Raw genomic sequence first — 12,247 nt, forward strand, 5'->3', positions numbered from 1 at the left:
GGGGGGGGGGGGGAGCTTTAATTCTTTAGTATTTAAACCACCTATATCTGGCTAAAAGATTTTGTTTTATGTTCAAACTGGCTGGATTTGGGCTCTTACAATGTCATCTCAAAACTAAACAACCACATAATGAAAATCTTGTCGCTTTGCAATATTGCATGATTAATGTAAAACCATGTGAATAAATAAGCATTGCTTTTGACAGTAATCTGAATGCTAAAAGGTTAACCCTTTTGAAACCATATTTCTATTGAAATAGTCCCCACTTCCCAATTAATTATGAAAATAGTCAAGACTATATAGTAAAATTACTGTCATTGTTAAGCTGATGTCTGGAACACTAATATTAAATTTTAATGGGAAGATTCAATTTAGATCACTTTAAAACAAGTAGCTTGTATTATAAAATCACAAGGGCAGTCCCAAGCGGTTTGATATCAAAAGGTTAAATAAAAACAAAACTGCACTAAGCCCTTAGTCACAACCCCGAACCATCTGTTTTAGAGTTCTCTCACTTGGTTTGGCGGACATAAATTTCTTCAGTGGAAAATTAAGTTAGCCCAACAGCAAATAGAGAGAAGCATGTAATGGTATTTTGCTTCACAGACACATTTAGGTTACTGATAGCATGTAATATAGTTTCTGTGTCTCTCGCATTGAAATTTTTTGTGAATTTCCAACATTTGCTGATGAGAATTGTTGTTTAATGATCAAATGAATTACCTGCCCCTGAATTAATATGTAAATGACGGAGCATTCCATAGACGTGTACCCTCTAACAGGATTCTCAGGCAGAATAAACAATGACAATATGCGGTAAGGCAGTACCCTTTAAATCATAGCTACAATCCGTCCACATGTATAAGTCAGGTTGTTTGAGAGGAGGGTTACTGTTAACGTAATCTTTGCATGGCCAGCAACCAAACTGGCAACCTCAGCAAACTTGCTAGGTGAAAAAGAGTGATTTTAGCCACCCTACAGGATGAAAAACAAGACCTGTAAAAAAAGCAGATGAACTCCAGGAAGTCAGTGGCCATCCAATATGTACACATTCACGTTAAATGTGTATGTGTGTATTTAGTGGCATGTTCACATTTTGTTGAAATGAGGCATGGGAAAAATAAGCATCACCTGAACAACTCTAAAGTTTGCAGCAGTAGGCCAAGAGGAGTAACTAGTGCAGATGGTGACATACTGTCATGCTGGCTGGGGGAGCAATGTTGTAGGGTAGATATCATCTGGAACTAAGTTTTATAGCAGGGAATGCAAAATTTGGAAATTGTTCAACCACTTTGCATTCTCAGTTGTCTTGGTTTTGTTCTTGCAATTGAGAAAATTAATGCATGAGAATGGATCTGATGTGCAGTTCATTAACACTTTAATGCAGAATAATCAGCTATAAATCTTCATTGATTCACGATGGCTGAAACTTGTTGGCACTACATGCAGCAGTGGCGGGGGGGAGGGGGGTATCACACACCTGCAACAATAAATAAGTATAACTTCAGTTAGATGGAGGAAGATGTAAGTATATAAGTGGGGACAGTTGTGATCCTCTTGTCCCCTTCATAGGTGCATCCTCTGTTGAAGTGAAAGGTGTTCATCCTTATCGGCCATCATCTTTCTGTCTTTGGCAGCATTAACCCTTCAGCATTCAGATTAGTCAAATATAATGCTTCTTTATTCACATTGTTTTGAAATGCTCGCGCATTATTGTGTAGCTTTGAGGAGGCCAAATCTGGCTGATTTAAATATAAAACAAGAAAACTATTGGGCCAGACATGGCCAGTTTAAAATTAATTCTTCCAAGACAATTATTTGGTTTGTTAACCAAACACCATCTTCAGAGCCAAAAGATTTAATATTCACCCCTTTCACAACATTTCAATTAATCTAATCTTCAATCATCAAAATCACTACAGTCTTATTCCTAAATGTCTACATTGAAACAATAGACTGGATTTAAAAAAGAAAAAAAAAATTCATTTTCTAAACGAAGCAGGTTACTATTGTTACTTTGGAAATAAATGCTCCTCGTTTAAATTCAGTCTGCTGGTATGTAACACCTCCAGGAATTAAAACACCTGACAATGACCAGAGACTGAACCAATTAATTCTAAGTGTACATAACTTTTTTACTTTTCCTTTTTACACACCTAAAATGAGTCAACAAAATAATTACAATAGGCACAGGTGTGGCTGTGGTAATAAGTTTATTTCCCAACCACATAGTTTTAGTTTCAGTTCCACTGCATGGCACCTTCAGCAAGTGTCTTCTACTATAGCTCTGGGACCAGTCTTGTGACCAAAGCACACACGTCTGTGTGTTTTCTTGCTTTGGCCACGTAATACTGAGAAGAAACTTCATCCTATGCAAGCATAGAAAAGTGGGCATTAAAAATGATCTTAATTTACCCCAGACATTTAGGCCCTTCTCCATCTGTTGTTTCCTTTAGTTCTTCAATTAGTTTTATCAGTAATTGTTTGTACTACTGAACATGAATACCACCAAGTAGCTAAAACATTCTTTGCTGGTTCACTAATTTTATGTTACCCCCACCCCAAAAAAAACCACGTCTAATTCTCATTTTTCTATGAGTCATAAATGTAAATATCTCTTAAACATCACTTCCTGTTTTTATTTTTGCTTTTGCTCTTAGCCACATCACAACAATTTGTCTTTATAACTCCAGGACACACCACACACACAGCTATATTCAAGATATTTAAGAATTAAGCAAACATTCAGTACCGTATGTTATTCTACAACAGCCTACATATGTAACATACAATTGAGTTAGACAACTAATAAACTAAGGAACACCCTGCTTAAGAAGTCCCCTTTGCAACTGTGGGATTTAGGGTTCAGCACCATTGCCTGCCACCTTGGACAGCCCTGGGTAGATTCATGCTTTAGCCAGTTGATTTGTTGGGTGGAAACTGGGTGAAAGTTATTTACATGTGTGTAAAAGTGTCCATCTGTCGTCTACCACTTGACAACCTGCACTTGTTGAAGTCCCTATAACTTAGCGGCTGGGTAAAAGAACTGATAGGAATAAGTACCAAACATAACACTAGGGATGATTTGAACTACTAAACCCTTCAGGTGAGTGCTCCAGCATGACCACACGAATGACTAAAACAAGCAAAAAAAAAATAAATAAATAAATAAATAACGGTGATATGCCGTGCTTGAGAAGACCCATGAAGCATAGTGAAATCATAGCTGAGGTCGTCACATAAAAAGCACCTTTCAAGTGTTGGGCCTCACGGAGGCAATGTGGCCAATGCTGATGTCGCGTAACTGGCACCCATGTCGGTGGCACGTAAAAAGCACCTTCTGTACGCTGGGCCTCATGGAGGCAATGACAAATGATGTGTTTGAGAAGAAGATCCACCAAACCAAGTGAAATCCTAGTCATGGCAGAGATTGGTGGCATGTAAGCTGGCACCCATGCCGGTGGCACATAAACGCACCCATTACACTGAGTGGTTGGCATTAGGAAGGGCATTGAGCCATAGAAAACCATTCCAAATCAGACTTGGGTCTGGTGCAGCCCCTCGGCTTACCAGCCCTGATCAAACCATCCAACCCATGCCAGTATGGACAACGGATGTTAAATGATGATGATGATGCATTTGACATTCAATAAAAATCCACAACTCATTAGGACAACATACTTCTGGAGGGCATCTCTCTATGCCTTGGATAGATGTAGAAATATTGCAAGGGGTAACGTGACTCAGAAAATGTGGAGAATAGAATTAAACCAGCACTAAATTCAATTTTCAAACCTGCAATCTTATATTCAAGTAAAACTGTAAACAGCAATTACAGCATGGAAGACACACATAAACCATACAAAAACACACAAAGATGTTAATTTAAACACTATTTGATGTCAAAATTTATGTTGCGCCAATTGTGACCTGATCAAGGACAAGATGCAGTGGGATTGCATCACTGATTAGGTCACAGTTGGTGAGAAGAAAATTTTGATGCCAAATAATATGTTTAAGTTAAAAGTCTTTGCGTGTATTTTTGAATGGTTAATATGTGTTTTCGATGCTGTAATTGTTTTTAGTTACAAACACAGAGAGCAAATCACTTTGCCTGGCAAGTACATCTCTGTAGCTGTAGAGTTCGCTCCCTTCTCTCCTGAACAAGTGCAGACACAGCAGACATAGCAGAATGAAGATAGAGTGATTATAAAAGGGGGAAATCTCAACTACCAGACATTGTATTTATGTCCAAGAAACTTAACAGCAGAGTCAACCTAGATCTAGGAATTCCACACAGGGTATAGAATCCACTACAAAATTAGCAGGGAGTGGAGTTCAATAATCTCATGCACAAAAGAAAAGAAAAAAAAAAAAACCAGCTTGGGAGTTTATTCACATTTACTTAATTCTAGGGGGAGAAAATAAAACAGAAACTCAGAGGACTGCAGGTAACTCTGGAGGGACATATTGTCTACAACTGATAAGTCATTCGCTGGTTTTACAATTGTGAGCGAAAATTGTACATTGATCAGTTTAGATTAATCTTGCTAGAGAAGGTTAATAGAGGCAACTCAGTATAAGTGACATAAATAAGGATATTTTGTAGCAAATAGCTTGATGCTTTCAGCATATCTGCAACACACCATTTCATTGCCACCTGTCAGCATATACAAAAAAAGGGGGGGGGGCACAGTCCGTTGCATTATTTTGGCAACTGTCAACTGATGCAAAAAAAAAAAAAAAAATTGGCAGACTCACTACTTTTAAATGGCTTTAATTATTTCATGTAACCCTACTGGAGCATTCAATGAGTGGAATCGGCCAACTAGAACTGAAGAAATCATAAGTCGTTCAGGACGCCAGTAGAATGTCATTGAAAGACAAATCATGATTTCTATTTTAAGACTTAGACCATTAGAGACCAATACCATGAAATTTTGCAAAACATTGTAGCAAAAACTGCAACAGCACTGCACCATGCAAAAACGTACTCACTCACAACACTGCATTAACTACAAGTTGCAGCGATATCAACCAGACTGTATTACATACAACATCACCAAAACAATGGAATAGGCAAAACTGAAGCATAATTTTCATATCGTGTGTACACACACACACAAATAAATAACAGGCTTTTTTCAGTTTCCATCTATCAAATCTGCTCATAAGGCGTTTGTTAGTTAGGAGCTATAGAGGATATTTGCCCAAGGAACCCTGCAATGGGATGAACTCAAAACCACACGGTTAGGAAGCAAACAGCTATGTCTGCACTCATACACGTGTGTGTGTGTGGTTAAAAACGAAGCTATTACAGTAACCCTTTTTCGTTATTCTATTTCTATGGAGATAGATTACCTTTATTTCAGTCGGTTTTTAAAATAAGGAAAAAAGGAAAAAAATTAACGAAAATAAATGCCATTATTAAGATGGAGTTTGGAAAAATAAACATGAAATTTTGATGGGAGGTGTTTATTTAGATTACTTTGGAACAGGAAATCTGTATAACTGCATCAGAGCCAGTTTCAAGCAGGTTGGTTATAGGAAGAGCTACTGTCTGCATTACAAAACCAAGCTATTTACTTAATTGTGTTAATTAAAGATACCAATCATCTGAGCCAGATATTTTGCCCCTTGTTCATTGGTTCTTTATAAATCCTTTACATGTGAAATATTTCTTATCTGAAAAGCACTAATTATATAACACAACGTCTGCAAATTAACAAATTATTTTACTGCCAAAATTGTGCAATTACAGTTCTTTCAACCAACACAAGACTGGTTGCAACTGAAATGTGACATTTCACTTCATTTTCTTTCTTTCGATAATTTTTTGGTTTCAATTCAACTGTTAGCTAGCACTAAGTCACTAGTGTCATGTATGTAGCAAAAAGTGCTGGCGTCACATAAGAAACGCCCAATATTCACTGTACAGTGGCTGGTATTATGAAGGGCATCCAACTGTTGAAATGAAGCCAAAAACAGACCATGGAACCTGGTGTAGTTCCTCCTGCTAAACCATCCAAACCCATGTCAGTATGGAAATCAAAAAAATGATGACGTAAAAGCAAGCTAATGTTTTAGTGTGCTAATTAGGTCTAGGTATGAGATATTTTGTCATCATCATCATTTAACGTCCACTTTCCATGCTGGCATGGGCTGGACAGTTTGACAGAGGACTGGCAAGCTAGGAGGCTGCACCAGACTCCAATTTGATCTGGCAAGGTTTCTACAGTTGGATGCCCTTCCTAATGCCGACTACTCCAGGAGTGTAGCAGGTGCTTTTTACATGCCGCTGGCACGGGGGCCAGTCAGGTGGCACTGGCCTCGACCACGCTCAAATGGTGCTTTTTATCTCTCTAACCACCTCCCTCAATATTATTCTCCATTCAGTTGAGGGGTCTTGTCTTGCAAGTCACTTGGCAACTGTACTGGTGCCAAGTAAAAAGCACCCTACTTCCTGTCAAACCATCCAGCGAGAAAAATGGGTGTTAAATGATGATGATAATCGTTATTTTCCATCCATTATTTTTCTCTACTGGTATCAAGCTGGACAAGATTTCTTGAAATATTCTTTGGCTGACTGCCCTTCTTGGCACCAACCCTTGTTTCTAAGTAAGGTAATATTGTCCCACATCTTTGCAGGTCAAACTACTACCAGAAATTTCGTTTATGGGAGAAACAAAAAACATGTGGAGACACACACACACACACAATGGACTCCCTTACAATTTCCATCTACAAAATTTCACACATGTAAAATCAAATGCTTCTTTCAAACATTTGATTACCACTGCACTGAGATAATTCATACAAAACGGCATGTATGAGCAGCTACACACACACACACGCACTAAATAGGGATAATAGCAGATACTTAAAGTTACCCTAAATACCCTTTAACCAAAAAGCTCAAATGTGCCACTTTAATAAATTGTTGACTAAATACAAGAGCCCCGTGTGAAGGCCAGCAAATCTTGTTTGGTTGAAAGTGTAGTACTTAACTAAATGAACTATTTAGAAGATGAATAAAAGGTTGGTTTAACTGCATCCGTCTGCATCTGACTGTGTTTCCTTGCTAGCATGAGGCAGACAGTTCAATAAGATCCAACAAGTTAAAGAACTGATGTGCTTCAACGTCTACTTTGGCATGGTTTCTACAACTTGATGCCCTTCTTTACACCAAGCACTTTATACAGTGTACGGATGGGGGTGGTGGTGCTGGTTTTATGGCACCAGCAACTCGTGAGGTTTTCATGTAACTGGCAAGACTGGAGAACTTTCTCAAAGGAGTGTGGTTCTTTATGTTGGATGTCGATAGGATAAAATACAAAAAACAGGACAGGAACAGGAAAGACATGACTATTTTACAAGCTTACTCCTCCTACTGTTCTCTGAAACCACTACCATTTCCCTAACATTTCACATCTCAATACCCTACAAAAGGAAAACCTTCAACAATAGCAGCTTCAGAACTCTGCTAACGGAATAGACTTCATTCTTTTATGCCTGTAGATTCTATGGCTATTACTCTGATTAAACCAAGATGTATACTGCTTTAAATCCATTGTTAAAAACTGCAATTGTTTTTGCACCAATGTTACATTAAAAAATGCATACGCTCTAAGTCGTTTCTAATCCATCTAAATAAACAAGCACAAGATTCCAATCGTGATTCCATCAACTTGTTCACCAGAGCCTGAAACTAATCCTGTCAGAGTCTACATAAACCAGCAAAGGCAAAAAGCGCTTCCATTAAGTCTTAAGTACTCACCTTTGGAGGCTTGAATGGGTAATCCGAAGGAAAATGAATTGTCAAAAAAAATACCCCACCTTGGTACGGACTATCTGGCTGCAAAAGAAAAAAATTACAGTTGGTCACATTATTTGGCATTGAACAGAACTAGCTCTCAAGCACACACACGACTATCTAACTTAGATATCATTCCACAGAGGGAGAAGTAATCTAAGTAGCAATGATAAAGGGGGAAAATCTTCTGAAATGAAAAGAATAAATTAAAAAGATTAGAGATAGTCTTTCAGCTGTCAAAATTAAGAAATCTTTGGTTCTTTGATCCCCCATTACCTTCCACAGAACAATGTTTGAATTCGTCTGTTCCTAAAACTATATTTCAGATGGAACTTACAGTGCTACTAACCACAAACTATGCAGATTGTAACTGGGTAGAGACAACCCCAACTTTTAATGGAAAAGCTTCTAAACAGTTGTTCATCTTGAAAAATATGGTGAAATTTCCAAACTTGTTATTCTCTAATATCACAATGAAGTTCACAATTCCTAAACATTAATAAAAGTCAGAATAACAGAATTACTTCCTTTCACCAATTACCTCAGAGATCATCAGAGCCACTCAACATGGCCTCCTCTAGATTAACAAGACAAAAAGTCTGGGGTCAGGCAAGTTGCGACAGAAATTATCAGATGACAACTGAGGAGATGGTAATAAGCATGACTGTGTGGGCTCAATAAGTTCACTCTACAACTTCATGGCTTTGAGTTCAAGCCTACTATACATCCTTAATGTTAGTAAAAAAAATTGTATAGAGAACTTCCATGGAAACCCGCCATAGAGGCCCCTGTTCTTCTAAGTTGGTAGGCTTCTCCTGTCTCGGTCCTTGTGGTGCCTTTAACAGACTCCACCCTGTTGTAGGAATTTAGGTCAAGTCTGCAGTCTGAGAATAACTTCTTTCCATCAGTCTCAGCCGTTCTGAATAGGATTGTGGAAACTACCCTTCCTTATCTGCCCAAACCATTAAAAAAAAATAATAAATAAAAATGGACCCAAGTGTTACTTGCAAAGGCAAAATTGCAAATTTAGATGAGGGCTGTTACTTCCATTCTATAAATGAATCTTAGTATTAGAAGCAGAACTGAGGCTGTAGCAGAGCAAATATCTTAAACAGTTTGCTTGAACATCATTATATTCAGTTTCAAGTCCCACTGAGGTCTTGAACTTGCCCTTTCATCCAGCCCAGTGTTAAAATATAAGAGACCAATCCAATCTATTATAAACCACCACCCATGAATTTGAAGCATTCTGTCAACCCTTCTCTTATATTTCTAATGAGTAGATGGCTGCTTTGTTGATTCAGTTAATTTTCAACATAAAGTAGGTTTTGGAAGGGTTTCATTAAAATTTCTCTTACTTTATACATTTTAAGTTAAGTTGACAACTGAAATCTCTTTGATATCACAATATCATCCAGGTTTTAATTTAACTAACATTTTAGTTTGGGTAGTCACGGGTGGATTGCTATTAAAAGAGTTAATTTAAAAACCATAATTAACAACATATATATATACATATACATATATATATATATCTCAATTTCTTATACTTCTTATGTTCAGTTTCAAACTACATAAAAATCAAACTCCTGAAATCCAAAAAGCTTCATCATAAACAGGTTTCCTCCTTAATGACGTTTACCTGTAATCCAGTGCACCTTTTATTAGTCTATGCAGTTCACATAAAACCCATGTCAGTCACAGTACTTTCAAGCAAAGACATGCCTGATACCGCTGCAGTTACACTTCACACCATCATACAGACTGCAATGTGAGAGGATAAATGAAAGGTAAGACAGCTGAAGTGAGGTGTGACACTGAGACCCAACAGATAATCACTCCTAATCCTCATCAACTTACAGTAATGAGTTACTAAGTGGAGTTTGTGATAATGACTAGAGTGTAAAGGAAGACAACATGCCATACAGACCTCTAAACTTAAGCAATCTTTCACAAGTATGTCTCACTGTTCAGCCACTTGAGAGGTTGACGTAGCAACAATAGCTTACCTTTCTACCAGCGGGTTATGTGTATCTAAGGTGTCAAGAAAGCCATCTCCACATGGTGAGCTAGAGTCTATTAAACAGTAGTTTACAGGGGATTCCAAACTTTGAAACACTCTGCAATCTGAAACAAGCATTTTAAATAAGGAATGCTCAACCTATTTTCACAAAACTCAACATCAGAAAGCAACAATGGTACAAAAATGTTCAGAGAAAAAAAGAGTAAAGGTACTTACTGGACCCATAATGGTAGCCTGCCAGTGAAATACTGCAAGAAAAAAATTATTTCAATTAATAAAAAAAAATTTTAAATGCTTATTTGCCAACTGTTTATTATCAAAAATGTAACCTTAAATATAATTAATATAATGCTATTTGAACAAAATTATACAGAAAACATTTCAAGTTTATACAAAACAGAATTCGCTACACATTCCGAAGATCGAACAGTAATGCAATTGTTTATAGAGAGACTTCTATTGAATCAAAATAGGAATTGTTAGCTTATCTCATGACCAACCGAGGAATTGTATTGCTGACTGTAAATGATTATGCAAATGTTTTATCAGCATCATAAACATGAAATATCTTTGAAGATTTTTTTTCCACAGCCATGTTGTCAGTACAGTTGTTGTATAAAGAAAAACTGGAATTTACTGGTCAAAAAATTTACAGGTCAACTGTCTCACATTCCACTGTATATAAAAATTTTCAAACTGCTTTCAAAATCAAAGGTTCTCTTATCATTTGTAGAAAGGGGATCAAGGGATCAGCTATGCAGATGCCAAAATATCTCCCTCCCACCAACACATAACAAGCTGACAAAATAATGATTATAATTTTGGCACAAGACCACCAAGTTTGAGGTAAGGGAACAAGTTGATAACATCAACTCCAGTATCTGACAGATATTTTTTCCAGTCTTGAAAAAAACTTTAGTTGAATTTGAACTCAGAGCATCAAGAGCTGGAAGAAATGACACTAAGCATTTCGTCCTACACACTAAGGATTCTGCAAGCTCACCACTTTATTACTACTACTACTAATAATAATAATAATAATCTTTTCTACTCTAGGCGCAAGGCCTGAAATTTGAGGTGGAAGGTGGGACAGTACACAACTGGTACTTAATTTATCAAGCCTGAGAGGATGAACAGCAAAGTCGACCTCAGCGGAATTTGAACTCAGAATGTTAAGACAGACAAAATACCGCTAAGCATTTCGCCCGCCATGCTAACGTTTCTGGCAGATCTGCCTAACTTTCTCTTGATTTCATCTAAACTTCATATCATATCATTATTGTGCTGTTGTTCCAACTACCAATCGCTGTTGTTCCATTTCATTTGCACACCTGTACCACCACACGACCCAGGGTCACTTACTAAAACTAATCTGTGCCACCAGGTATCAAAAAAAAAAACAGCAAATGTTAAAACAAGTAATACTATAGTATAAAGCTGCTCAACGAAGCACTTCGGAGCAACCCTTTAATTAACTCTCACACCTTTAATCAGAGAGCATGTTGTACACTCCATTAAGCTCATCGTATGGCACACTGTTGCAGCAAAAACAAACAAAAACATGGCATTTGTGTCTGGTCTGTTTGTAGATTAACAAAATTTATGTTGGTGGCGACAGTAGAAGGGGGATAGTCAAAGTAGTCCTCAGACAGGAAGTGGGAGGTTCATGAACTACAGATTTGGGGGTCTCGTGTGCTAAAAGTATTTTGCAGTTATTTAAGTGTTTGTCAAGATTAAATACAAGAAAGTTATATAAATAAAGAGTTCCCGTATCTTTGTCGTATGTTGTTTGAACATTTAGTTAAAGTTTGTAGGTGACTGGGTATGCAAATTCTAGAAGCTACGAGGATAGATGGTGCAACAATATAACTGTCACTTGTCGAGTTAAAAATATTAACCTCAAGTGGTTTTAATTTAGGAGTAATAATCTTAAGCAAAAGGTCAGATCAATGTTAAATTACACTAGAGATTGTACAAGACTGGATGAGACAGAAACAACATTCTGAAAAGATTTGAGAATGAAAACCAGAGAAAAGAAAAAAAAAGTGCTTTAAGATTTTATGTTAGTAAACCAAACTGATGAAGGACATTAGGTAGAATAGCAAAAATAATTATAATTATGTAGAATAAGAGAAAAAAGTGATGATATAGGCATAGGAGTGGCTGTGTGGTAAGTAGCTTGCTTACCAACCACATGGTTTCGGGTTCATTCCCATTGCGTGGCATCTTGGGCAAGTGTCTTCTACTATAGCCTCGGGCCAATCAAAGCCTTGTGAGTGGATTTAGTAGACGGAAACTGAAAGAAGCCTGTCGTGTGTGTGTGTGTGTGTGTGTTTGTCCCCCCAACATCGCTTGACAACCAATGGTGGTGTGTCTACGTCCCCGTAACTTAGCAGTTCGGCAAAATAGAC

At 37.4% G+C, this 12,247-nt stretch overlaps 1 protein-coding gene across 1 annotated transcript in view; it reads right to left on the reverse strand.

The window, feature by feature from the left end:
• Window positions 1-12,247, reverse strand: part of LOC106879255 (ubiquitin-conjugating enzyme E2 2) — a gene marked incomplete at its 3' end in the record, with an annotated part of 59,414 nt that overhangs the window by 5,517 nt on the left and 41,650 nt on the right. Inside the window, exons 3-4 of the mRNA XM_014928752.2 lie at window positions 10,053-10,084; window positions 7,778-7,855 (exon numbers count right to left, since the gene is read on the reverse strand). Coding sequence (XP_014784238.1) covers window positions 7,778-7,855; window positions 10,053-10,084 — 110 coding nt within the window. The remainder of the gene's footprint in view (window positions 1-7,777; window positions 7,856-10,052; window positions 10,085-12,247) is intronic.

The sequence above is a fragment of the Octopus bimaculoides genome, chromosome 25 (assembly GCF_001194135.2).
Source record: "Octopus bimaculoides isolate UCB-OBI-ISO-001 chromosome 25, ASM119413v2, whole genome shotgun sequence".
Taxonomy (NCBI): Eukaryota; Metazoa; Mollusca; class Cephalopoda; order Octopoda; family Octopodidae; genus Octopus; species Octopus bimaculoides.